A 27196-nucleotide genomic window follows, 5' to 3' on the forward strand; every position below is an offset into this window, starting at 1 on the left:
GGTTGACTGGCTGGCGGCGCGGGGCGCAGACGCAGAGAGGGGCGGTGGGAGGGGTGGGGGGCGGGACGTCTGGATCTGGAGGCCGAGCGAGCCCCCTGACCCCGCAGGTGGCGGCAGGAAGATGGCGGAGCTGCGCGCGCTCGTGGCTGTAAAGAGGGTCATCGACTTCGCGGTGAAGGTGACGGGCCCCACTCCCCACCTCCCCGAACCCCGCGGCCATGTGCTTCCGGGGTCACTGGCTGGGGGGTCTTCTCGTACATCTGATCTCTGCCGCTCTTCCCCCAAACGTCAAAGTCACACCTGAGGGCAAAGATCAAGGACTGTGAGGTTCAGACTTCAGATCCCTCTTCATTCAGCCCCGGCCCTTCTGGGGTCATGACCCCGTGCCCTTTTCTCAACTTCTGGACTCACTGTCTTAATAATCGTGTGCAGTACGAGTTGCCTTCTCTATTTCTAACCTGCTGGAGGTGCCATGGCCCCTGTGGAACATATTGGAGAAACTGAGGCGCAGAGAGGTCACCCAGCTAATGCGGTAGAGCTGAGATTCCCCTCCAGGTCCGTCTGGCTCAGCCCAACTAGTGCTTTGCACGTAAGCCACACTGTCACCTGTCAGGACATGCACACTCAGTTGACTGTTACTTGGGAACCCAGAAGCTTTCACCCTACGTAGTCGCTTGGTGAGCAAGGAGGCTCTAGCCAGGAAGGGAGGGAGAAGTGCTTGCTAGAGATGAAATCCTGTTTGAGCTGGTGGAATGGCTCCCACTCCCCATGAGAGGGCTTGGGGGGCAGTGTGTCTGAGGGTCTGGCTTGCCCCAGAGAAAAGCTGGTCCAAGCAGAGGTGAATCAGATACAGCCTCTCAGGCCAGTTTCTCAAAATACTTAGCTTTTTTTTTTTTTTTTTAAGATTTTATTTATTCATTTGAGACAGAGGGAGAGGGAGAGCGAGCAAGCATGAGCAGGGGGAAGAGAGAAGCAGAGGGAGAAACAGACTCCCTGCTGAGCTGGGAGCCCAATGTGTGGCTTGATTCCAAGACCTGGGATCATGACGTGAGCTGAAGGCAGATGATTAACCATCTGAGCCACTCAGGCACCCCTTGAAATACTTGGCTTTAAGCAGACTGAAGATGGTGACTGCCCATCCGTGTCAGTCCCCACTATTAGACTGGATTCCACCTCTCTGTCCCCAGCATTGCCCAGCACAGGGCCTGGCATGCCAGAGGCCTCAGGGTGCATGAAACCAGGGCCCCTATGGGCTTGGGGAGTGAGGTGGGGAGGAGGGCCTGGGAGCCGGACCTGGCATGGAAACTTCAGTGATCATAGCTGCTTAATGGTTAGTGAGTGATTATTCTGCAGGGGCAGGGACTGACTCATTCAGTACTTTCAGTATCTTCTTGATGTTATGAATCCTGTTGGACCAGTGAGGAAACTGAGGCCTGTGGAAGTTCTGTGACTTGCCAGATCACCCAGCTCCAGGCAGCCACAAGCAGGATCTAAGTGCAGGCAAGTCCTGCTCCAGTCTCTGCTCCTCCTCCTCCCCCCGCCACCCCCACCGGCTTTTTAAAGATTTTATTTGAGAGTGAGAGAGTGTGTGCAGGTGCACTTACAAGCAGGGGAAGGGGCAGAAGGGGAGGGAGAAGCAGGCTCCCCGCTGAGCAGGAAGCCCTACATGGGCCTCTATCCCAGGACCTGGAGATCATGACCTGAGCCAAAGGCTGACGCTGAACTGACCAAGCCACCCAGGCGCCACTCCTCCCCTTCTCACCCCATAGCTAGAGCACAGCCCTGGCAGCAAAGGGCAGGGGTATTGTCTTTAGCTGCTCTTGGCATCCTGGGACCTTCTCTCTAGATTTCCTCCCACCTGTAGCTGTTGCTTCAGGCTCTTTCTGCCCCCGTAGGCCTCCCTGGGCCGCAGCCCTGGTCTCCATGGCCTGAGATGCCTGGGTAGCATCTGTTTCCCTGACCTGGCAGACCCGAGTTTGATGGGCTTTGGGTCCCAGCGTCACCCAGCACAGCGCCTGGCATGGAGGTGTGTGCTGAGAACAAAGTTCGGGTATCAGCCTCTGACCTATCCCGGGGTGTATGCTTCCTGCTCTGCCATCCACGGTGCCCTGTCCCTCCCTCACCCTTTATGTGTCCACAGCTCCCACCTGATCTTTCTGGACATACCAGACTCCTTCTTGCCTTGGGCCTTTGCCCCCACTCTGCCTTCTGCCTGGGTACCTGTCCCTCTCCACCTCTGTTGCTTGTGCCTCCCTTGTCCTGCCTAACTCTGACCTGTCAATTGTATCAAAGTTTAGTGATTCTCTGGTGTCACCTCCTCCAGAAAGTCCCCCTTCCCCAACCCTCTCAGGCCTCTCCATGTGTCCTTGAACACTTCTGCAGCCCTCCCACACCCACCCCCGGGCTTGCCTCTCTCAGCTCTGCTCCCATGCTGGATTGGGATCCCCTGGTTCACTCATGTACCCCCCCTCAACCGCTCCTGCCCAGAATGGCAGCTCCTCGAGGTCAGTGCTGGGTCTCATTTGCTCTGTTCCCAGTGTGGCTTTTTCCCTTCCTTCCAAGCCTTTGTTCAGATGTCACCTTCCTTGTGAGACCTTCCCTGGACACTGACTTAAAATTGCAGCTCCCATCATCCTTGTCCGCTGTCTCGTGGTGATTCCTCCCATACTCTTACTGCTTTGCAATCCACAGTGTATTTTTTTTAAATTTTTATTTATTTATGATAGTCACAGAGAGAGAGAGAGGCAGAGACACAGGCAGAGGGAGAAGCAGGCTCCATGCACCGGGAGCCCGATGTGGGATTCGATCCCGGGTCTCCAGGATCGCGCCCTGGGCCAAAGGCAGGCGCCAAACCACTGCGCCACCCAGGGATCCCAAAACATTTTTTTTTAATTACACTGTGGATTGCAGGGATCCCTGGGTGGTGCAGCGGTTTAGCGCCTGCCTTTGGCCCAGGGCGTGATCCTGGAGACCCGGGATCGAATCCCATGTCGGGCTCCCAGTGCATGGAGCCTGCTTCTCCCTCTGCGCCTCTCTCTCTCTCTCTCTCTCTCTCTCTCTGTGACTATCATGAATAAATAAATAAAATCTTTAAAAAAAAAAAATTTTTTTTTCCACAGTGTAATTTATAACTGCTCACTTTGGTGTCTGTCTCTCCTTCCAGACAGCTCAAAGACTGCTTTGAGCTCCAGGAGTCGAGAGGAGAGTCTGTCTAATGTAGTCACCACTGTCTGAGATAGCAGAGACCCTGCAAGAGAAGTTCAGGGCCGACTCCAGGCCATCTGCCTGGGTCTGCTTCCTGCTGTGTGGCCTTGGGGCAGTTGCTTAACCACTCTGAGCCCTATTTTCCTCTTCTTTACAATAGGGATGACAGTAATACCTCCTGTATCAGGTGGCAATGAAAATTAAATTAGCCCTTTAGATAATGCCTGGCCTACAGTAACTGTTGGCTTTGGCTAGCACTCAGTGGGTGTGGTTACTATCAGTAGAACTGGTAGTAGAAATTCATTTGCTCATCTGTTCAGGACACAACAAACGCTCTGCTCAGTGTGTTTGTGTGTATGTCTGAGATTGTGCGTCTGGGGTATTAACACATCAGCATTTGGCAACCCAGGAATGCTCAGTTCTGGCCAGGGATACATTTTCCATGAGGCCGAATGAGGCCGTAACCTTCAGAGTTTCTTTCAAGGCCCAGTGAGAGACTGGATCAATTTTGCCTTCATGATTTGGTGTGCGTTTTCTCTTTTTTCTTTTCTTTCTTTTTTATTTTTTAATATTTTAAAAATTTATTCATGAGAGGCACAGAGAGAGGCAGAGACATAGGCAGAGGGAGAAGCAGGCTCCCTGTAGGACTTGATCCCAGGACTCCCGGATCACCACCTGATCCACAGGCAGATGTTCAACCACTGAGCCACCCAGGTGCCCCTGGTGTGCATATTCTTAAAGAGGCTACTCCAAAAGACTGGAAACCTCAGGCCCCAGAAAACCTGTTTTGACCTCTGGGCCTAACTCCAACCAGCCATGCCTTCTCTTGGTTCTGGGAGCACATGGCCTTTTCTGCATCTCCTGGCCCCTCGCGGTTCTTGGCAAGGCTGGCACCTCCTCATTCCTCCCTCAGGTCATACATGTCAACTCTTTGTTTTTGATCCTCTTTGCCTGCCCCACATGTGGTCTCCTGTAGAAGGGTCTCAGAGCACTGACTACTGCCTTAGTCATCTGTCACTGTCATCACTCCCTAGCCACCATCTGCCTATCTGGCCTTGGCTGTCCTGATCACTGTGTGTCCTGGGTGCTCTGTGCTCTGCCCAAAGCTCTAGCACATGCCCAGTGAGTGATTCGCTTGATGGAAAAAACTAGAAGACAGAACCATAGAGAAGTCCTTGAGCTGTGTCAAGAGCTCAGGGAGAGCTTTTGGAAGTCACTTTATAAACACCTGCTCTGATACAGTGGGCCATGAATAAAAGGACTGGCTACCCTACCTCTTGAGAGCCCATTTTGTGTCCTGGAGAGTCTTGTGATTCCCAAGTCAAACTCGGAGTTAGGCCCCTTGGTCCTGCTGTGTGATCCTGGGCAAGGCGCTTGGCCTCTCTGTGGTTGTTCTATCTGTACAATGGGAATGGTCATGGCAGTAACTAACCTCTAGGCAATTAGGACAGTTAATTAAGTTAATACACAAAAAGCCCTTGGAGCGATGCCTGCCTGACTCATGGTTATTTTTGTTAAAGGTTAATATTCTGCACTTTTATAAAAAAAGATTTTTTAATTTATTTGACAGAGAGAGAGAGAGAAAGAGCACAATAAGCAGGTGGAGCGGCAGGCAGAGGGAGAGGGAGAAGCAGGCTCCTCTGAGTAGGGAGCGGGACATGGGGCTGGATCCCAGGACCCTACGACCATCGCCCCAGCCTAAGGCAAACATTTAACCCACTGAGCCGCTCAGGCGCCCCAATATTTTGCACCATTAAGAGAAAGGGTGGAAGCTTCATGATCATCTCTGATTTATAAAACCTCATTACTTAAAATAATAAAAAGACTGGCACTAATTTTTCAGACTGACCTTGCTTTCCTGACTTACATAATTTAACTAAACAGTGGCTTTGAAGCTTGAAATCAACTCAGGCTAAAGGGTCTTTCATGGAGAAGATGAGCTGCAATATTTCCCTGGTGTGGAGGGCTCTTGTCTCCTTCTCCTTGGGAGTTAGGAGGTTGGTGCTGGGAGTCCTGCCAGAGCAAGAGCAGGCCCAGCGCCCTCCACTGGCCCCTGGCTCACCAGCACTGGCCTTTTGCTGGTGGGGGCTGCTTTTCTGTTGAAAGGGGAAACCTCTGACTTGTATTTTATTTTTGTAACCAGAGGGCTTTTGTGTTTTAGTTTCCTACCATTTTCAAGTCTTGAGTGGTTCTAACATGGGTTCTCATGTGTGTGTCTGGCGAGTATTTAACTGTGTGCCTGCAGTGTGCCAGGCACTATGCTAGGCCTGCGAGTTCAGTTGTGAACAGAGCTGATGGAGTGTTCAGCTCTGGATCTGTGTCCTCGGGGAGTTGACATTCTGGTGAGGAGAAAATTGACTCTTAATAAGTCCAGCGTGTGTTGATTGTCAGGGGTGGTCAGTGCTATGGTGAGAATTAAACAGGATAAGAGGGGGTGGGGAGAGTTGGGAGGGACAGGGTTTACACAAGAGGAGGTGGGACAGGGACAGCAGAGGAGGTGAGAGTCAAGCAAGGGCATATTCCAAGAAATTCTGGGGATCATGTGCAACCCCCACGGTATGGTTTGGGAAAAAAGCATGGATTCGGAACATGGTGTTTCTTCCAATTGGATTTCTGTAGAGTGAATTTATTCAGGTCTGAAATTTGAGCCTATTTTGGTGCTAAAATGACTTTTTTTTAAAGAGAGATTTTTATTTATTTATTTGAGAGAGAGAGGGCACAAGTACGGGGAGGGGCAGAGGGAGAGAGAGAAGCAGACTCCCCACTGAGCAGGGAGCCCAATGTGGGGGTTGATCCCAGGACCCTGAGCTTGTGACCTGAACTGAAGGCAGATGCTCAACTGGCTGAGCCACCCAGGTGCCCCTGACTTTTAAAAAAGGAAATAACAGTGATGGAAAATGATAGTTGTCCTTTTCTCCTCTTCCTCCGCCTCAGTATTACCGGTCCATGAGGCACGTCCAGGCTGGGAAGAGAGAAATGTGTAAGAAGATAGAAAGAGACAGTGTCCCAGTGTCCCCGGCTGGGCCAGGCTATCATCCCAGGTCTGCACTGGCTGAGGCCTTGGCAGCAGCCACAGGGAAGGAGAGAGGCAGGCCAGATCCTGGTGGATCGTGCAGGCTCCCGAGCAAGGCTCCTCTAGGCATCTCATGGGCTTCTCAGACACAGAACCCACCTCTTCCCCTCCCCTGGCTTCTAGAAACCCCACTCTGTCCCTGTCACTCCCACCTCCAAAGGCTTCTCCAGTCCATCCACTTCTCCATCTCTGCTGGCACAGCTGACCAGGCCACTGTCATTACTTATTTTGTTGACTAACAGCCACCCATCTGGCTCCCTATTTCTGCCCTTACTGTGTTCCCGTTCTTCTCCACCAAGAATCCAGAGTGATCTTGTGAAAACTTAAGTTGGATCCACTCGCTTCTTGATCATCATTGTTCTTTGGATCGAGACCCAGCTCCCCTTCTGTAGCCTGCTGCGCCCTAAGAGTTGTGTTAGTTTCCTGTTACTGCTCTAGCAACTCTGGCAAACTCAGTTGCTTTAAACAACACAGACTGGTTCTCTTACCACTCTGCACATCTGATAACTGAAATGAGCCTGCTGAGCTAAGATCAAGGTGTCCTCAACCCTACATTCCCTCTGGAGGTGCGGAGTGATGCGCGTCCTTGCTTTTCCAGGTTCAAAGTCAGCAGCACAGTGTCCTCACTGTCTCTCTGACCCTGACACTACCTCTCCCACTGACCTCTCTTCATTTACAGCAACCCTTGTGATTATACGGGGCCCGTTCCCAGACAACCCAGGATAGTCCCCCTCTCAAATCCCCCTTGCAAAGTCCTTTTTGTCATGGTGGCGACATTCACAGGTTTTGGGGATTAGGATGAGGACATCTTGTGCCCATCACAATAGTCCCGGCTCTCTGGCTTGATGGCAGACTACTCCTGTGGCCACACAGGCCTCCTTAGACTCCTTATATACCTCAGGGCCTTTGCACATGCTCTGCCCTCCACTGACCGCTTTCACACTTACCCTATTCAGCTCCATTTCATCTTTCAAGCGTCAGCTCTAGGGCCACTGACTCAGGGAAGCCTTCCATGATAGCCTCCAACCTCAGACTCGGTGAGGCCCCCATCATCCTCTCTCAGAGCTCCCCAGACTTCCTCATGGATTGTCAAGTGGCATAACAGGGAATTTGAGTGCTTGGGTCCTAGAAACCAAGCCAGCTACTTTGCTTGAGTGCCTCAGTTTTCTCATCCGCCCATGGGGATAATGACTGCTCCTCCCTCATCAAACGGTCACCCATGAGATGAATGAGTTAGGATAATTGCTTAGAACACGGCTCCTGCCTGAGGCTCCTTCAGTGCCCGGTGGCCAATAATATTCTCCCCGTTGGCTTTTAAGAGGAATGTGATGGGCTAGGAAGTGGCCCCCCCCAGGCTATCCAGGCCCTGATCCGTGGAACGGATGAATGGTAGCTAATTTGGAAGTGGAGTCTTTGCAGTCATGGCTGAATTAAGCCTCCTGAGATGGGGAGGTTATCCTGGATGGCCCGAAATGCCATCTCTAGAGTCTTCATAAGAGAGAGGCAGAGGGAGCAGGAGGCGCTGAGGGATAGATTCTCCCCTAGAGCCTCCAGAGGGGCTGTGCCCTGCCAACACTTGCTTGCAGCTTCCTGAAACTGATTGTGGACCTCTGGCCTCCAGAGTGGTGAGACAGCAAGCCACTGGGTTAGTAATTTAGAATGGCAGCCACGTGGAAACTAATAGGATGGTTAGTTGTTTATACTGTCCTCCCTTAACTAGACCCGGAGCTCAAGGGCCGGTGGGCCTCTCTCCCTTGCTCGTGGCGGTATCCCCAGAATCCAGCTCTGGGCCCACATTCAGTCGGTGCTCAGTAAAGACGGACCCTGTGAGGAAAGGAATGAGCGGGGTTTGCCTCTTTGGCAGAATAGGCCTTTGATACTGGTGTTTTTCATACTAGATCATGACCATGTGTCAATCATGAAATCCCCCAAGAGGGCTGACATTTATTTATTTTTTTAATGACATTTATTTATCTTTTTAAAAAATTTATCTTATTTTTTAAGATTTTATTTATTTTTAATTTTTTTTATTTTAAAGATTTTTATTTTATTTATTCATGAGAGACAGAGAGAGAGAGAGAGAGACAGGCAGAGACACAGGCAGAGAGAGAAGCAGGTTCCCCGCAGGGAGCCCAGGGCCCCAAGATCACGACCTGAGTCCTAGGCAGACAGTCAACCACTGAGCCACCCAGGCATTCTGAAGGCTGACATTTAAAGAAAGAGTAGAAAATGTCAGGGTATGGTGTATAAAGTAAGGTTAAGTATTGTTTTTTTTTAAATTTATTATTATAATTTTTTTAAGGTTAAGTATTCACTGAACCTCACATTGCAGTGATATTTATATTTATATATAAGTATATGTTATGCATTTGTGATATACTCAGGTGTATCATAAAATGTATTTCACACTGGATTATGGGAAATAGAAATTTGAGAAACGTTCTCTCAGGCCCAAGTTGAGCAACAGAGTCTGATGAGCCTGTCAGATGTCCCTGGTGCTCAACAAATGTCTGAATGAGACCATGAGAGGATGACCCTCTACCTACCTGAAATTCTCCTCTGCTGTGTCTCCAGAGCTGTGGAACCCTGGACAAGGCCCTGCCCCTTTCTGTGGGGGGGGTCCCCCTCTTGCCTCCTTGCCTGTTTCCTTTGACCCCGCCCCTTCCCTTTCTGGCTGGCAGATCCGGGTCAAGCCTGACAAGATGGGCGTAGTCACAGATGGCGTGAAGCACTCCATGAACCCCTTCTGTGAGATCGCAGTGGAGGAGGCCGTGAGGCTCAAGGAGAAGAAGCTGGTCAAAGAGGTCATCGCTGTCAGCTGTGGGCCTGCCCAGTGCCAGGTGCCCAGATCCTGGGGAGAGGGTGCCAAGGCCCTGAGTCCTGGGTCTGAGGGAGGAAGGACTGGGACCAGGCTCCGGGATCCCCTTGGGGCTGGAAGCCAAGTCAAGCCCCTTCTCCTGGCAGGAGACCATCCGCACTGCTCTGGCCATGGGTGCAGACCGAGGCATCCACGTGGAGGTGCCAGCTGCAGAGGCAGATCGCCTGGGTCCCCTGCAGGTGGCCCGGGTCCTGGCCAAGCTGGCAGAGAAGGAGAAGGTGGACCTGCTGCTGCTGGGCAAGCAGGTAAATGTGACCCCCCCCCCCCCCCGCCCCACACACACATAGGAGCTGAGACTACAGGGGGCCCAGGCTGAGTGGAGGGCAGGGTGACCATGGATGCAGAAAGACTCCCGGGATCCTGGGGGTATGATCGGAGCTCCAGAGACTTTCAGGGTCCTAGGGGCTATGATTGGAGATCTGTAGACTCCCAGGGTCCTCTGGAGTACAATTGGAGTTCTGGAGACTCCCCAGAGTCCTAGGGGTATGATCGGAGCTCCAGAGACTCCTGGGGTCCTAGGGGTTATCATTGGAGCCCCGGAGACACTGTGGTGATGGCCTGTGTGGAAGAATAGGAGGCCAACATAGAGCAGACAGATGGATAGAGCAGATATATGTGGCTGGAGGGACCGGGCTTGAGCTGTAGGGAGTGAGGGGGAGGGAGGAGGTACAGACAGTGCTGGGCCTGGCTGGGAGACGCAGAGGGGCACTCCTGGAAGAACAATCAGGAATTACAAAGAACTCAGGAAGACACGGGGATTTGGTGTGTGGGGAAGACAGCCGTGTGGTTCAGACAGCCTGGGCTACAGCAGAGACCTGAGGCTTCTGGAGGGTGCTGGGGAGCCTCCGGAGGCCTGTGAGCAGGGGAGGGACGGGATCAGCTCTGGGTACAGAAAGACCTCTCTGAGGCCATGAGGAATGAATTGGAAGGGGAGAGACTGGAGGTTAGGAGTCCTGGGAGTGGCATGGGGGCTAACGGGGAGCTGGAACCCTGCCTACTATGTGGTACCCCCAACCTGAGGAGGATGTGAGTCTGGCTCAGCTGTTCTTTCAGGAGACCAGGCAGGTGATACCCTCTGGGTAGCCTGCCCACCCCCTCCTATTTGAGGACAGACCTTGTGGCCTCACTCAGGGTGGGGGCAGAGGGTCATCAGAAGAGCCAAGCCGTAGATAGACAGCAGTGGGAGGGGAAAGACCAAAGGGCAGGGACTCAGGGACAGAGGCTGAGAAAGAATATCAGAGCCTGGGAGAGAAGATGAGGCACATAGATGGCACAGGAGGTTCAGGTATAAAGACTGAGCCCTGGCGGGAAAAGAGCGATTCCAGCAGGCTGGATCAGCACCTGAGGATACAGGGAGGCTGATGGGTCTATGTAGGTTGTTGGGTGTCGTGCACAGCCTTGCACAAGTCAGGCAATAGAGAACAAGACATGACAAACAATAAGGGAATCAGTGTAAGTCAGTAAGCTGAGGCAAAGGGCCTGATCAGAGAACAGGCCAAAAAGGCATGGTTTGGATAGGGCTCAGGGCTCTGAGGACCCAGGTCTCACACCAGCTCCCCAGGATACTGCTGGTGGCAGCATGGCCAATGGAAGCCCCCCTTCTGCCTGTCCTGGTTGTCAGGGACAGTTCATGGGGCCAGAACCTCCAACTGAGAAGATAGAGGATAAACATTCTTCATTGTAGGTGACAGAATCAAACTGGCTTAAGCCAGAAAGTGAACCTGTTAGTTTATATAAGCAGGCTTCAGGGATAGCTTGATCCAGGGTCACATGTCAGCTCTAGGCTCTGTTCCTCTGTCTTTTTTTTTTTTCTTTTTTTTTTTTAGTGATAGTCACACACACAGAGAGAGGGGCAGAGACACAGGTAGAGGGAGAAGCAGGCTTCATGCACCGGGAGCCTGACGTGGGACTTGATCCCGGGTCTCCAGGATCGTGCCCTGGGCCAAAGGCAGGCGCTAAACCGCTGCGCCACCCAGGGATCCCTGTTCCTCTGTCTTATCTTTACTTTCCACATCTCCAGGCTCACACCCCACAAGTCTAGCACCTTCAGTGAAAAGAAAAGAGCCTCTTTCCCAAAGATTCCAGCAAATCTTTCAGGGCTCTGAAGAGCTTTCAGGGTTCTTCGTTGGTCCAGCTTGAGTCAAGTACCCATCCCTGAACCAATCACTAGGGTCAGGGGATAGAACGTTCTTGGCCCAGGTCCTGCTTAGTCAGTTCCCCAGTGTGGCTGGCCCAGGTCCTGGCTTCTATGAATATTTGTATGGTGGGCAAAGACCCCTATTTGGCATTGAGGATGCTAGATGTCCTTATGTGCCCCTGGACAAGTGGCTGCCTATCTTCAGACCCAAGTGGGGGGATGGGATCATTCTAGACCAAGAGTCAGCAAACTGGGCCATGACCACTGCTGATTTTATAAATAAAATTTTATTGAAACACTATCACACTTGTTGCTTTATATAAGCACATTGTTGTGGCTGCTTGTGTACTACTGAGGTGGAGTTCAGTAGCTGTGACAGAGACTAGGTGATATTTGGAAAATGTTGGCCAAACCCCATCTAGACCAAGGCCCAAATGATATGTGAAAAGACCCGTTGTCATATAGTCTTCTCTCTTTCTCCACTCAGGCCATCGATGATGACTGTAACCAGACGGGGCAGATGACAGCTGGATTTCTAGACTGGCCACAGGTGAGGCTGGAGTGGGGAGCACCTGCTGGGGGTCAGATCTGGGAGCTCAGAACAGGGCCACCCTTGTTCCTGTCCTTTTGGAAGGAGGCAGGCTTAGTAAGACAGGATGGCTACTCTGGCGGGCAGGAAGGAGATGTGCCCAGCCAGGACACCATGCTTCTCATCTGGGCGTTTGGTCCTCTGTTTTTACCTGCCCTGTCACTTGTCAACCTCACTGAATTCATCCCTGCCTCAGGGCCTTTGCACTTGCTGTTCCCTCAGCCAAGACATGGTTCCCTCAGATTGCCTCATGGCTTTCCCACTCTCTCCTTTAGGTCCCTGCTGTTATTACCTCTATTACCTCTTTAGAGAGGCCTTCCTTGCCCACCCTTATGAAATCCTCAGATCCCCTCCTCAATGTCAGATTCCCTACTCCCCACCTATGCCAGCCCAATAGAAACACAAGCCACCTAGGTAATTAAAAATTTAAAAAAAACAAACTTTTTTTCGTAGCCAGATTAAAAAAAGTAAGAAGACACAGGCAAAACTAATTGCAATAATATTTTATTTAACTGAACACATCTAAAATATTCTTAGCATATGATCAATATAAAAAATACTGAGCTATTTTTTTTACATTCTTTTTTCTTTTTGTATTAAGTCTTCGAAATCCAGGGTGGATTTTTATATGTACAGCACATCTCAGTTCAGATGCTGAAATTCCATCAGAAATACTTAATTTAGGGATGCCTGGGTGGCTCAGTGGATGAGCATCTGCCTTTGGCTCAGGGCATGATCCCAGGGTCCTGGGATCAAGTCCCACATCGGGCTCCCTATGGGGAGCCTCCGTCTCCCTCTGCCTATGTCTCTGCCTCTCTCTGTGTCTCTCATGAATAAGTAAATAAAACATTTTAAAAAATACTTAATTTAGATTCCTAAAATTCACAGTTGAAAAAGTAGGTTCAGGGTGCCTGGGTGGCTCAGTGGTTTAGCGTATGCCTTTGCTTCAGGTCGTGATCCCGGGCTCCTGGGATCGAGTTCCGCATTGGGCTCCCTGTGGAGAGCCTGCTTCTCCCTCTGCCTGTGTCATGTCTCTCTCTATGTCTCTCATGAATAAATAAATAAAATCTTAAAAAAAAAAAAAGGAAAAGTAGGTTCACACACCTAAGTTGTTCCAAATGGACTTAAAAATTTTCCAGGGACTGCATTGAGTATCTTTTATTTTTTAACCAGCATTATTGAGATTAAGTGACCCACAATAAACTGCATATATTTAGAGTGTACGGTCTGGTAAACTTTGACACATAGGTACACCCATAAAGCCATCACTACAATCATAATGTATCTGGCTTGTCAATCTTTAAATTTATTTATTTATTTATTAAAAAGATTTATTTATTTATTTTAGAGAGAAAGAGAGAGAGAGAACGAGAGAACACACAGGAAGGGGCAGAGGGAGAGAAGCAGGCTCCCTGCTAAGTGAGGATCCCATCACAGGACTCGATCTCATAACCTTGAGACCATAACCTGAGCTGAAATCAAGAGGTAGGCGCTTAGCAAACTGAGCCACCCAGACGCCCCTCGGTCTTTATATTTAAATTAAGTAAGATGAAAAACTCTATCCCTCAATCATGGTAGCCACGTTTCTTGTGCTCAGGAGACACCTGGGTCCAGTGGCTGCTGTGTATCTCTTTGGTTCCCGGTGGTCTTCCTGGTCGGGATAGATGCCCAACAAGCTCCCACCAAAGCTTGTTGGTGGGGGTCACAGTGTATCCCCAGGGCTGGCTCATGAGGCACTCAGATGACACTGGGAGTGATGGAACATTCCAGCTAAGGCTTGGAAGGTTTGTCTAGTGAATAAGTGAATGGAGAAAACAGGTTGGTTGGACAAAGAGGGTGTAGGTACATCAGGAAATGTTGATTCAGAGCTGAGAGCCAGAGGGGTCTTGGCCAGAGCATTGGCACCGAGTGAAGAAGATGGGGTCCTAGCGGAGGTTTCCAGGGTCAAGGTGAACATAGAGCTGTGGTCAGCCCCACAGAGGGACCTCAAAGGGAGCTGGGGGACAGAATGGTGGGTAGTGGGAGCACTGCCTCGAGCCTAGAACCAGACTGCCAGCTCTTGGATTTAACAGTGGTGGGTGATGGTGAGCACATTTTGGAGCCTTCCTCTGCTTCAGTTTTCTTCATCTGTAAGGGGGATAATAACATTTACCTTATAGAGTTCCTGTGAGGCCTGATGACTTAGTGCATGTAAATTGTTTAGAACAGTGCCTTTCCTACTCCATATGTGTTCATCATTATTAATTTAGGTTAATAGTAGGAAGGAGCCTAACTGGCAGGTTCAAATCATTAGGACCCACACCTTGGCTCCCAGGGAAAGTACAAGATATCTTCCCTAGATTACTGAGATCCCTTTCTGTGGCTTCCTCATGTTTGTGAACTTGATGTCTACAGGTTGCCTTGCAGGACTGTCTTTTCTGTTCTCTTATTTGTTCACTCACCTGTGTGCATGCACACCTGCAGCTCTGTTCCTGCCTTGAGTTAACCTTACCCATCCTCTCATCTCCCCAGGGCACATTCGCCTCCCAGGTGACAGTGGAAGGTGACAAACTGAAAGTGGAGCGGGAGGTTGATGGGGGCCTAGAGACCGTGCGGCTGAAGCTGCCTGCTGTGGTGACTGCTGACCTGCGGCTCAATGAGCCCCGCTATGCCACATTGCCCAACATCATGGTGAGCGCTTAGTGGACGGGTCACAGAGGGCCCGGGAACGGGTGAGTGCATAGCAGACCCAGTGCCTCCCTGGTAGGAGAGAGGATCTAAGGCTCTTCTTATCTAAAGGGAGGGATCACCTGGCTAAAAGGAAGAGTTCACTGTTCATCATGGCCAGTAGGATGGGTTCATTGGGTCATCTCAGCCAATAGGAAGGGTATAGTGGGTCATCTCATCCAGTAGGATGGATTCAAGGAGTTATCTCAGCCAACAAGGAGAATTCAGTGGGGCATCTCTTTCAGTGGGATGGGTTCAGTGAGTTATCTCATCCATCCAGCAGGGTGGGTTCAGTGGGTCGGCTCGGCCCAAAGTTCATGGAGTCATTACTGCCAGAAGGTTGACTTTGCCAGTGTACTTCAGCCAGTGAAGGGCTTTCCAGGACATCCCTGCCAATAGAAATGATCTATACCAGGCTCTGTAAGAGGTCACAGATGTTCTGGCTAGTGGGGTAGGTCCAGGAAAGTTCAGGCAGTGGCATTGGTTCTGCAGATGTGGCACTCATGGGCAGGAGGCTGTGGGAGGGTGGGCAGTGCCTTCAGCAGCCTGTAAACTGGCCACCCATGTGCAGAAAGCCAAGAAGAAGAAGATTGAAGTGATCAAGCCTGGAGACCTGGGTGTGGACCTGACCTCCAAGCTCTCCATAGTTAGTGTGGAGGACCCACCCCAGCGAACCGCTGGCATCAAGGTGGAGACTGTGGAGGACCTGGTGGCCAAGCTGAAGGAGATTGGGCGGATTTGAGCCCCTTCCCTAAAACCCAGCAATAAAACTATGACCCTCTCGACGACTGTCTCTGTTAACTCATTCCCTGGAGACCTGTTCCTTGATTCATTCAACAGACATTTACTTAAGTCTCCTGTGTGCCAGGCCCTGTGCTGGGTGACGCCGGGGACCCAGGTGAGTCACATCTAGTCCCTGAGAAGCTTCCATGTTGGTGGGGAGGGGGAATGGACATGGGCAGAGGCAGCTGTAATGCAGAGTGCTGTGTGCTCTAAGCACAGGTGACACCACACACTTGGGAGCCACCTGGGGCACCTGACCTGGCTCTTGGGGCCAAAGAGATTTCCCAGGGAGTGGCTTCTTGGTTGAGTCTTGAAAGACACTTATCAGTGAGGTGGGAAGAAGAAAGGCTTTCATCTGCAGAGTTTTTGCTGGGGACTCCCAGGTGCCAGGCCCCTTCTGAGAGTCGGGATACAAGAGAGGACAAAGCTGGAAGCTCAGGTTCTGGTTTGGGACACAGACATACCACAATCAAAACCCCTGTGGGAATAAAGAGCGGGGTCTGGAGTCAGCCTCTCTCGCATTTACCAACTGTGGGATCTTGAGTGAGTTACATGTGGTGTCTGAGCTTCAGTTTCTTTATCTAGCTGATCAAAATAGTAAGAGCTTAGTGTAGTGGTTAGGGCTTGGGGTCTGGATCCGGAGGCCCTGGCCAGGCCACTTCCTGGCAAGTTCCTATTCTCTGAACTTGTATTTCCTCCTCTCTCAGGTGGAGTTAGTAATAAGATCTGTGTTCTGGTTGTTTGGCATGGCATAACGAACCACCCCAAAACTCTGGTGTAAGCCAGCAATAATTTATTTTGCCCATAAACCTGAAATTTGGGCAGGGCTTGGCAGGAGAGCTCACCGCTCTACGTGGCATCATTTGGGGTCTCAAGAAGTGGCCAGAGGATTGACATCCAAGATGATTCAGTCATGTGGCCCACAAACTGGCCAGGGTTGTTGGCTTGAGCTGACTGTTGACCAGAGGCCATGATTCCTCTCCATGGGGCTGCTTGAGTTTCTTCACAATATGGTGGCTGGGTTCCAAGAAGAAGTGTTCTTTTTTTTTTTTTTTAAAAAAAGATTTTATTTATTTATTCATGAGCAGAGAGAGAGAGAGGGAGAGAGAGGCAGAGACACAGGCAGAGGGAGAAGCAGGCTCCCTGCAGGGAGCCTGATGTGGAGTTGATCCCAGGACCCTGGGATCATGCCCTGGGCCAAAGGCAGATGCTTAACCACTGGGCCACCCAGGTGCCCCCCAAGAGGGAGTGTTCCACCACACAAGTGGAATATGCCAGTCTGCAGGCTGAGATGCAGACATTGGTGTGGGGTCACTTCTGCTGTACTCCCTTGATCTGGTAGTCCGAGTCTACCCCGATCCAAGGGGAGGGAGCATAGACCCTACTCCTTGAGGGAGGAGGGTCGAATTTACGGGCATCCTGAAGCTATAAAACTAACCCCATGAGGTTTTGAGGGAATTAATGTAGCTCCCCCAGAACCGCATCTGACACACAGAAAGTGCTCACAATCTATTATTACCATTGTTGTTACCATCAGCATGGTTAGAACTCCCTGGATAAGCTCAGATGACTGACTGGGAGCTTGAGCAGAGCTCAGGGTGGTAGAAGCTTTCAGAAGGAGTAAGCATTCTGACCACCCTGAGCCAAAGCCCAGCTCCTCTCTGGCTGTGCAACCTCCTGCAGGTCCCTTGACTTCTCTGATCCACGGTCCCCTGGCCTGTAAGGTGAGATAACGACACCCAGCTCTGAGGGCATTTGGAAGTGTTTGGGCAGATCATGCCTGGGTAGCATTTTGCATGGTTCCTGGCACAGAAGTGGTAATTATTGTTATGATTCTTAAGCAGGTGAGGTTGCAGGACAAGTTGGGGGTGGGGGCTGGGCAGGGAGCGAGCAGAGCATTCCAGGTAGGAAACCCGCCTGCAAATCTGGGAGGGGAGAGATGGCGCAGAAGAATGGCAGGATGTTCAAAGAATTAGAGGGTGGAGGGCGTGGCCAGAGTGGGTGGGTCTGAAAGGGCCCTTAGATGTCTCTTGAGGGCACAGGGGAGCCACAGGAGGGGCAGGGACAGAAAGGGTTTAAGTGTGGATCCATAGGCTGGCAGAGGCTGGAGGGAGGAGGCTGGAGGAGAGGATGGGATCTGTGCTGGGGTCTGGCCAGTGGGAATGGAGAGGAAGGGGCAGAGGAGGGGGAAGAGAGGAGGGAAGAAGTCTTCCCAACCTGTGCATAGATGTGGAATGGCACTTGAGATGGAGAGCCCAGGAAGGGGTTGTATTGGAGGGAAGATGCTGAGTTTAGTGGGATGCAGGGCATTTGAGGCCGTGGGGGGCACAGAGATGCAACTCTAGGTCTCAGGAGAGGGTGGGAGACAACGAATTGAGACATATTCTGAGAGCAGCAGGGAGCCATAGGAGGAGTTGAAGCATTTGGGCAATTGCAGGTATCTGAGGCTGCAGGGAGGACAGAGTAGACTGAAAGCCAGAGGGTGGGGAGAAGGAAGGCTGAACTGAGGCCAAGGCCATCAGAAGTGGGGCTCTCCAAAGGGTCACCTCACCCTCCTCCAAGAAGTCTTCCTGGCTTCTCTTCCCCATGGGTTTGCTACCCCATTTCCGCTGGGACTCAGCAGCTTTCACTATCTTCACCCTGGGTGTGGGGAGTGCAGGGGTCATATGGGACCAACTGATGAGGACCAGTCAGGTGGGGTGGCTGGCTCTGCCACTAGATTGGGGTTGGGGGATCCTGGCACCGCCCACTGGGTCTGGCTTCCTTCCCCGCCCAGGAAGCTACCAGTCCTGTCAGACTTGTTGACCAGGGAGGCACTGGAGTCTCGCTCCAGTGTCTTCAGAGGTGCAGCCAGCACCATGGACACCTCATGGGCTCTGCTGCTCTTCCTGTTTCTGGGTAAGTCCCCTGCTCAGCCCCTTCCCACCTGTTCCCCTTCTCGGGACCTCCTCAACACCCTCCCCTCCTCTCCTTGCAGCCTCTGGAAGAGAGGTCCTCACCCATGGAGCCTCTTCTGGAGTTCAGCAAACCAATTTCTCCTTGGACTCAGAAAGCTCTTCCCAGGGCCCAGGTTCAAAAGTCTCCTACATCAACCCCCCCAGCTGGAAACTTCCAGATCAGTTTCCAGGTTCAAATGCCACGGTTGCTATCCCTCATCCCAAATGGTTTTCCGAGGCCTCAAATTTTAACGATGTGCCTAGGTCCGTCTGGTCAAATGTTTCTGCTGAGGGCCAAAAGTTGAGCCTGGATCCTACCTTCTCTGAAATCCCTGATTCTGAAGTATTTTCTGATATCTTGGGTTCTCAAGTTCCTGCCAAAGACTCAGAGCCCTCCTCTGTTAAGACCCCAGCTTTGAACATTTCAGCTCCGGTCCCAGCTACTGAAGTACTTATTGAGACCCCAGGTTCAAAAGCCTCCCCTGAGGATCATGATCTTGAAATCTCTGCCCAGAAACCTGAGTCCAAAGTAATTGCAGGAGCCCAGCCAGGGGAAAGCTTCCCCCAGCAGGTGGGGAGGCCTCTTTCGGTGCTAGTGGGGACCACCATCCAGCTTCCTCTAGTTCCAATTCCCAGCCCTGGCCCTCCTGCTCCTCTGGTTGTCTGGCGCCGTGGCTCCAAGGTGCTGGCTGCAGGAGGCCTGGGGCCAGGGGCGCCCCTGATCAGCTTGGACCCTGCTTACCGAGACCGCTTACGATTTGACCAGGCCCAAGGGGGCCTGGAACTTGCTTCTGCCGGGCTGGAGGATGCTGGTCTCTACACTGCTGAGGTTATCCGGGCTGGGGTTTCCCGGCAGATTCGGGAGTTCACGGTGGGTGTGTATGGTAAGTGGGCACCGAGGCTCAGAGTGCAGGCTGCAGGGTCTGCTGTGCCAGACCTTTGGGCAGGTGGCTGCTGTCCATGTTTTCTCCCTTGATGAAGGGGTCCTTTGACAGGGGAGAGAGCACTTCTAGGTTGGAGGGATAAGAGGGGCTGGGGGTCAAGACAGGAGTTCTTGAGGGGAGGTGGCCCTGGGGATCAAGACCCCTGGGTGCTTGGAATCCTGAGTCTCTGAGAGGACAGAGTGGGGGACTCAGACTTATGGGTCTGGGAGGGGGAGGACCCCTAGGGCTGGGCCTCAAAGTCTTGGGTGGGAGGAGTGAAGGCTGAGGTCTGGAGTCCTGGATCTAGGGGACCAGGGGGCCAGAGACCAGGTCCTGAGTCTGCTCCCTTCTCCAGAGCCCCTGCCCCAGCTGTCGGTGCAGCCCCACACCCCCGAGACAGAGGAGGGGGCGGCCGAGCTCCGGCTGCGCTGCCTGGGGTGGGGGCCTGGTCGTGGAGAGCTGAGCTGGAGCCAGGACGGACGCACCCTGGAGGCGACAGACCGTGAGGGAGCGGAACCACCCCGGATCCGCACAGAGGGCGACCAGCTGCTCATCATGCGTCCCGTGCGCAGCGACCAGGCCCGGTACACCTGTCGCGTCCGCAGCCCTTTCGGCCACACCGAGGCTGCGGCCGACGTCAGAGTCTTCTGTGAGTGTGGGTGTGCCTCGGGTTCGGGTCCGCGATCTGGGAGCTCAGGTTCCTGAGTCCCTGGGGCGGAGGGGGGTTGGAGGTCCAGCGCCCCGGGGTTGTGGCGGGGTCCCGGGTAACCCCGCCCCTCCTGGTCCGGGCCCTTTCCTCCGTCCAGACGGCCCGGATGCGCCGGTCATCAAGATCTCCTCGGACCGCGACGCCGCCCCCGCCCTCTTTGTCACTGCGGGCAGCAACGTGACCCTGCGCTGCACCGCCGCCTCGCGGCCGCCCGCCGACATCGCGTGGAGCCTGGCCGACCCGGCCGAGGCCGCGGTGCCCGCCGGCCCGCGTCTCCTGCTGCCCGCGGTCGGCCCGGGCCACGCCGGCACCTACGCCTGCCTTGCGGCGAACCCGCGCACTGGCCGCCGCCGCCGCTCTCTGCTCAACCTCACGGTGGCGGGTGAACGCGGTGGGGGCGGGGTGGAGTGGGGAGCCTGTGGGCGGGGCCTCCCCGTAGAAGGGGCGGGTGCCGGGGAAGGGGCGGGCCAACAGGGGCCCGAGGGACTGGGCCGGTGGGGCGGGAAGGCCAGGGAGGGCACGGGGCCAGCGTTAATAGGGCAGAGTTTCCTGGGCAGGAGTCTCAACAAATTAAGCAGAGCGTCGGATGGCAAGAGTGGAGGCCAGAAAGGGAAGGGGCTTAGGGCGCTTGAGCCAGTAAGTGGGATCAGCAAATAAATTGTCTGGGAGTTAAGTCATAAGAAAAGGGGGCTGGATCATTCTAGAAATGGGCGGATTGGTCTTAGAAGAGGGACTGAGCGCACCAGGAGGGGCGCAGAGGTCTGGCTGAAGGCGCTGAGTGACTTGGTGGAGGGGGCGGGACTGGGAAGAAAGGGGCGGGGTTATGTTTGCAAGGAAAGAAATCCGTGCAGAAATGTAGTTTCCTTAGGAAAGAGGTGCGGTCAGGGGTCTGCAGCTGCCCACTCAGCCCGGAAGTTTCTGGGAGAGTGAGCTGGGGTGACAGGAGAATGGGGCGCGGACGGCGCCTACGGGGCGGGGCCAGGTGCCGAAGGGTTGGTGTGCGGCGCGGAGAGGCGGGGCTGGAGGGCTGAGCGGAGCGAGAGAGGCTGACCCCTGCATCTCCCTCCGCCCCACAGATCTGCCTCCCGGGTCCCCGCAGTGTTCAGTCGAAGGCGGTCCAGGGGACCGCAGCCTGCGCTTCCGCTGCGCGTGGCCCGGCGGGGTCCCCGCCGCCTCCCTGCAGTTCCAGGGTCTCCCCGAAGGCGTCCGCGCGGGGCCGGTGGCCTCTGCGCTCCTGGCAGCGGTCCCCGCCCACCCCCGGCTCAGCGGCGTCCCGGTCACCTGCCTTGCCCGCCACCTGATGACCACGCGCACCTGCACTGTCACCCCTGGGTGAGAGCCGGTGGGACTCCTCTCCTGTTTCCTGAGGGGGGGGGGGAGGGCGGTATTTCTTAGCTCCTTTAGGAAATGAGAAAGGCAGACTCGAAACTCCCGGAAAAGAGAGTTCCTGTGTCTTAAACCCTACAGAAGGACTAAGGTTTTCCCATACCTCAAACAGGAGAAGGGCCACAATTTCTTTCCTGGATCCAGAAAGAGACACCTTCCTACGTGTCCAGTGCAATAAATGGTTGAGAATAATACGAGTTCCGCAGTCTAGAACCTGGCTGCTAGTATGTATGTAATAAGTCGTCTTTATTAAAGAAATCATAATGGTGATTGAATGAGAGAGTGAGTGAATGGGCAGTGCTTCCTTGTTTGGCTAGAGTGCTGGGGTCTCACAGCAATTTACTTCACCAAAGGGCGCAGGACTTGGTCTCCCATTCCAGGGGAAGGTCTTGACTCAGCTGGGTTTCTTCTACCTGCAGAGGCCCCTCGGGAAGTGCTGCTGCATCCCACAGTGGAGGAAACACGGTCAGGGGAGGTGGAGGTGGTGCTGCAGGCCACTGGCTGCCCTCCACCATCGAGAGCCTCTTGGGCCCGGGCAGGGCAGCCTGTGGCCCCAGGAGGTGGGAGTCGCCTGCGGCTCAGCCAAGATGGGCGCAGGCTCCTCATTAGCAACTTCAGTCTGGACTGGGACCTGGGAAATTACTCCGTGTTGTGCAGCGGGGCGCTGGGTGCTGGGGGCAACCAGATCACTCTCACTGGTGAGTCCATCCTTTCCCAGAACCTCCAGCCTTCTCTTCCCTCCCACTCGGTCCCCAGCTCCTTTTGCCTCAGACCCAAGAGTCCAGCCCCTCAGTCCCTTGCTCTTGTAGGCGTAGAAGGCTCCCCAGGAGACCCTCAGGACCTATGAGCCCAGGTCCAGAGCCCCCTTCCCTCTCCCCTCTAGGACCCATAAATCCAGCCTTCACCTTAATCTCCTCAGGACCTTCCATCTCCTCATGGAGGCTGCAGAGAGCCCAGGATGCAGCAGTGCTTACTTGGGATGTGGAACGTGGGGCCCTGATCAGTGATTTTGAGATCCAGGCACAAAGAGAAGGCCCTGACCTGGGTCGAGCCACTACCTACAAGGACTGGATTTCTCTGCTCACCCTGGGGCCTCAGGAGCGGTCAGCCGTGGTACCCCTTCCCCGTCGGAACCCTGGCACCTGGGTCTTCCGTGTCCTGCCCATGCTGGGGGGCCAGCCAGGGACCCCATCACAGAGCCGAGTGTACCAGGCCAGTGAGTTGGGGCTACTGGAGCCTTTTCCTGGGCTGTCTCCTCAGTTTGTTGCATTGTATCCCGCTTGTCTGCTTGTATCCATTTTCTGGGGCTAGTGTAAGAAAGTGGCTTGGACCCAACAGAAATGTATTCTCGCCCAATTCTGGAGGCCAGAAGTCGGAAATCAAGGTGTCAGTGCTCCCTCTGAGGGAAATTGGGGCCATGCTCCCTCTGAGACTTGGGGTAGACTCTTTGTCACCTCATCCAGCTTCTGATAGTGGCCATCAATCCTTGGCTTATAGCTGCATCACTGTGATCTTTGCCTCTAGCTTTCCACAGCTACCTCCTCCCTGTGTGTGTGTCTCTGTCTTCTTTTTTCTTTTTAAATTTATTTATTTATTTATGAGAGACACACAGAGAGAGTCAGAGACATAGGCAGAGGGAGAAGTAGGCTCCCTACAGGGAGCTCGATGTGGGACTTGATCCTGGATCTCTGGGATCATGCCCTGAGCTGAAGGCAGACACTCAATTGCTAAGCCACCCAGGTGTCCCTCTGTCTTCTTCTTGTAAGGACTCTAGTCATATTGGGTTACGGCTCATCCTAATGATCTCATCTTGAGTTGATTGGTTGAGATGTGTCTCCTCCTGAAAAGATATATTACGTTTTAACTCTCTGTGCCTGTGAATGTGAACTTATATGGAAACAGATTCTTTGTAGAAGATTGACTCTATTTCTATGTTAGCACATTACTTCTGGCATAGCACACTTACTTTCTTTTTAGTGCCACCTGTAATTGTTATTAATTTGGGTGTTCATTTCTGATTTCCCTAAAAATTAATCCCCCTGAGAGTAGATATCCGGGTTTGCTCATCAGTGGATCATTACCATCCGGTAGAATGCCGGACGCACCACAGTGATTTAGTAGATGCAAAATGAATTGGGAGTCTGGGATCCCAAATTCCCGAGTTCCAAAATAGGAAACTTGGGTCCAGCCCTGGCTCCTGCTTCCTTATCCTCCATCTCTTTGTCTCTTCCAGGTCCCCCCCTGGGCTCTGGGGCCATTGCTGGCATCGTCCTGGGTTCCCTACTGGGCCTGGCCCTCCTAGCATTGCTTCTCTACAAGTGCATCCGCTGCCTGTGCAGTTTTAGGGGTAAGTGAGGGGCCCACTGGCTGAACCAGTCAACCCAGTCATAGATCATTCACTCTGTCTTCTACCATTATCAGCCAATCAGAGTAAGGCTCCGCCCCTCAGCCCAGCTTCCCTGGTCATTGGCTGGGTTGGAATGTTGGAACAGCCAATCACGGTTTCTGTTTCTCTTCCTTCTCTTTCCAGAAGACACTCTTAAGAAAAACAAGTGTCCTCCCTCCTTGACCCCTGTGGTTCCCCCACCGGAAAAAAAGATGCAGAGCATAACCCCAGTGCAGACCCCACAGCCTCTGCCCTTCAAAGTGCCGCTGGAGGACCCTAGCCCAAACAGGGCCCACCAGGTGAGTGTAGGTGCCCCAATGTCCTTCTGGAAAGGGCATGGAACTTCCTGTGTTTTATTTTATTTATTTATTTATTTATTTTAAAAGGTTTTACTTATTTATTCATGAGAGACACAGAGAGAGGCAGAGACATAGGCAGAGGGAGAAGTAGCTCCCCACAGGAAGCCTGATGTGGGACTCGATCCCAGGACCCCAGGATCATGCCCTGAGCCGAAGGCAGATGCTCAATCACTGAGCCACCCAGGTGCCCCCTTCCTGTGTATTAATCAGGGAGCGAAGACGGTCTGAGTCTTCTTCTAGCTTTACTTGTTGATTTACAATGTCGGTAAAATCCCCCCTCTTTTAAAAAATACATAAAAATTGGACAGGAATTCCCATCCAATTTTTGTTATATTAAGAGTGAAATTCCAGTTTTAGGGATGCTTGGGTGGCTCAGCAGTTTGGTGTCTGCCTTTGGCTCAGGACGTGACCCCGGCGTCCTGGGATTGAGTCTCGCATCGGGCTCCCTGTGTGGAGCCTGCTTCTCCCTCTGCCTGTGTCTCTGCCTCTCTCTCTCTCTCTCTCTGTCTCTCATAAATAAATAAAATCTTAAAAAAAAAAAATTCCAGTTTTGGAGGAAAAATACCTTATTCTTTTCCATAGCAATTGGCAAATTTCCCTTTTCTATCAGATGTGGGATGGAATATCTTCCCCATAAAAGCTGGGTTGTTGCTTGTCTTATCTCTCCCAAGGGTAGGTGGACATTTTTTCCTTTGGTAAATGGAGGTAACCTGGTTAATGTCCAACTGGTGTGAGCTCGCCCTAGAAAAGCATAAGTTGTGTCACATTCAGGGTAACCCCTGAGATGGTCCCCTTCCCTTCCTTTCTCTTCCAGGTCACTGGCCCCAGTCCAGTCATCTCTCCGGGTGGGGGCCTAAGGACTGTTCGGGCAGCCACACAGGTGTGACGGGGCCCACTCTGCACAGGACTTTTTGGTAGGACCTCCTGTTTCACCCCGACAGCAGGCAGGGCCTTCCTGCCCTGCTGAGATTGAAAACTGGCTATAGAGCATGAGACTTCTAGTCTCCCTGTCAGCACAGAAGACTCTACTCATATTTGTGCAACTAAGGAGCTGTGGTTCCCAGGCTAGGAGATACTCCTTGCTGATGTACCAGTGTGATTTGCACAACCTCCAAGCAGGCAGGACGTACAGGCTTGGTGGTGAACAGGCAGGACTTGTCCTTGCTGTTCCGAGCCCCAGAGAGGGCCCTCCCTCATTCTCTCAGAAGATCTTCCTATGTCCATTTGTCTCCTCCAGGCCATTCCCCATCCGGTACCCAGAGTCTTCATCTTTAAAACAGCCCAGATCACATCCACTTCTCTTTGAACCCTTCTATGGCTGCCAATTGCCCTTCAGATATTGTCCTGATTCCTCACTGTGATTTTCAAAGCCTTGTGGTTTGGCTTCTGTTGGCCTCTGACCTTCCCTTCCAGTCCTTTCACTCCTGCTACTCAGAATTAACAACAGATTTTCTGTCCACACAGCTCTAGATTGCCTCCAGGGCTTTGCCTCAGAGTTTGCTTTGCCTAGAACACCACTCTTTGCCCTGAGTCGTCCACTTCTCACGTATAATGGGAACTGAGATACAGTGATTTATAGGACATGTATATTTGATTATCATTTGGTTTCTCAGATAGATTTGGTCTTGATCCATAGTTCTTGAAAACGGTTCAGAGCCATAAAGGTGAAATGAGTGTCTTATTATTAATGGAGGTGACTTTTTGGGTTGCACCCAAAGGCAGGACTGGTTGCCTGGAGGACCAAACCTGTGATTAGAGGATTGGAAATTTCAGTTCTACACGCTCCCCACCCCCACCTCCAGGAGGAGGAGGGACTGGATGTTGAATCAACCAATGGCCAGTGGCGTAGTCAATCATGACTGTAAAATGAAGCCTACGAACAAACCCCAGAGGACAGCTCTTTGACCCATTTCAGCAGAGCTTCTATGCTGGGGGAACCAGAATGCCCCCATGTACCACTAAACTGGGTCCCCAAGCCCCACAACCACAGAGATTCCTTTGGGAGCTTGCCCTGTGTATCTCTTCATCTGGCTGTTGGTTTATATCCTTTCTCATGTCCTTTAAATAAAATGTTAAATGTAACTAAGTGTTTCCCTGAGTTCTGCTTGCCAGTCTAGCAAAATAATCAAATTCAAGGAAGAGGTCTTTGGAACCTCCAGCCTGTAGCCAGTCAGTCAGAAGCATGGGTAGCAGTTTGGGGCTTGCAGTTAGTGTCTGATGTGGGGAATAGGGGTGGCAGTTTTGTAGGGCTGCATCCTTCACCTGTAGAATTTCATGCTATCTTTGGGTAGACAAGTCAGAATGGAGTTGAATTCTCAGACACCAGCAGGCATCTGACAATTGCTTGTTGTTGTTGTTGTTGGGGGGGTGCGGAGAACATTAGAACATTCCTTTAATGTTGGAATCAGGTGCAGAAACCCTAAAAAAGTAACCATTACCAGCTTGGGAGACCCTTCCCTAACCCATGACCTTAATCTGCCTTAATCATGGGTTAAGTCCCACAGCCTCTGAACCTCTGGCCCCTCTCACATAAATCTGTACATACATGTTTAGCCTCTGACTCGTTCTCCAAACTGAGAACTTCATGAAGGCAGAGACAATGTCATTATCCCCAGCTCTTAACATAGAGCCTGGCACACAGCAGGCAATCAATAAATATGGATTGACTGAGCAATTGTTTTGGTGCCAGTGGAAGGCTGGGCTTGCAGCCGCTCTTGCCAGCACGGTGCCTTTCTTTCTTAGCTGGGTTTCTCATTAGAAATTTAGGGAGTGCATCAGTGAAGATTCCCATATAACAAAATATATGGTGGCAAAATAAAGTGGTGGTGGTTTCAGGCTGGCTCAGCAACTTCGAGACCCCGTCAAGGACCTGAGCTCTCTGCATCCTTCTGCTTGACCACCTTCAGTGGGTTAACATATTTGTCTTATGTGGTAAGATGGCTGCTGGAGCTCCAGGCATCACGTCTTCACACAACTGTATCTGAAGACAAAAGGAGAGGGGTAGCTAGAGTCCCTTCTTACACCCCTACCCTTGACCAACCTCATGAATGAGGAAAACAACTTTCCTGGAATCCCATCAGCAAACTGCCCATATTGGTCCCAAACTAGCCACATCACTGCAAGGGAG

The 27196-nt window shown here is 52.3% G+C and overlaps 2 protein-coding genes across 9 annotated transcripts; both read left to right on the plus strand.

Annotated features, from left to right (window-relative positions):
• The first annotated feature begins 19 nt into the window (after nt 1-19).
• On the plus strand, nt 20-15372 carry ETFB (electron transfer flavoprotein subunit beta). Of its 3 annotated transcripts, none has more exons than XM_038528014.1 (6): nt 20-178; nt 8959-9117; nt 9242-9400; nt 11780-11842; nt 14393-14551; nt 15159-15372. In XM_038528014.1, the coding sequence occupies exons 1-6, from the start codon at nt 122-124 to the stop codon at nt 15327-15329; spliced, it is 768 nt and encodes a 255-aa protein (XP_038383942.1). In that variant the 5' UTR covers nt 20-121; the 3' UTR covers nt 15330-15372. The 3 variants fall into 3 exon arrangements, with proteins under 3 accessions (XP_038383942.1, XP_038383943.1, XP_038383944.1); XM_038528015.1 differs by lacking the exon at nt 20-178 and adding an exon at nt 266-589; XM_038528016.1 differs by lacking the exon at nt 20-178 and adding an exon at nt 1408-1500.
• On the plus strand, nt 15356-26151 carry VSIG10L (V-set and immunoglobulin domain containing 10 like). Of its 6 annotated transcripts, XR_005354498.1 has the most exons (11): nt 16494-18268; nt 18348-19190; nt 19585-19878; nt 20036-20320; nt 21015-21270; nt 21437-21548; nt 21744-22022; nt 23558-23671; nt 23855-24009; nt 24884-24983; nt 25788-26151. XR_005354498.1 is itself a non-coding variant. In XM_038528012.1 (9 exons), the coding sequence occupies exons 2-9, from the start codon at nt 18229-18231 to the stop codon at nt 22322-22324; spliced, it is 2190 nt and encodes a 729-aa protein (XP_038383940.1). In that variant the 5' UTR covers nt 15356-15485; nt 18147-18228; the 3' UTR covers nt 22325-22462. The 6 variants fall into 6 exon arrangements, 3 of the variants coding, with proteins under 3 accessions (XP_038383940.1, XP_038383939.1, XP_038383941.1); XM_038528012.1 differs by lacking the exons at nt 23558-23671; nt 23855-24009; nt 24884-24983; nt 25788-26151 and adding exons at nt 15356-15485; nt 22244-22462 and having other exon boundaries at nt 18147-18268; XM_038528011.1 differs by lacking the exons at nt 23558-23671; nt 23855-24009; nt 24884-24983; nt 25788-26151 and adding an exon at nt 22244-22462.
• Nucleotides 26152-27196: the final 1045 nt, after the last annotated feature.

The sequence above is a fragment of the Canis lupus genome, chromosome 1 (assembly GCF_011100685.1).
Source record: "Canis lupus familiaris isolate Mischka breed German Shepherd chromosome 1, alternate assembly UU_Cfam_GSD_1.0, whole genome shotgun sequence".
In the NCBI taxonomy this organism is placed as follows: domain Eukaryota; kingdom Metazoa; phylum Chordata; class Mammalia; order Carnivora; family Canidae; genus Canis; species Canis lupus.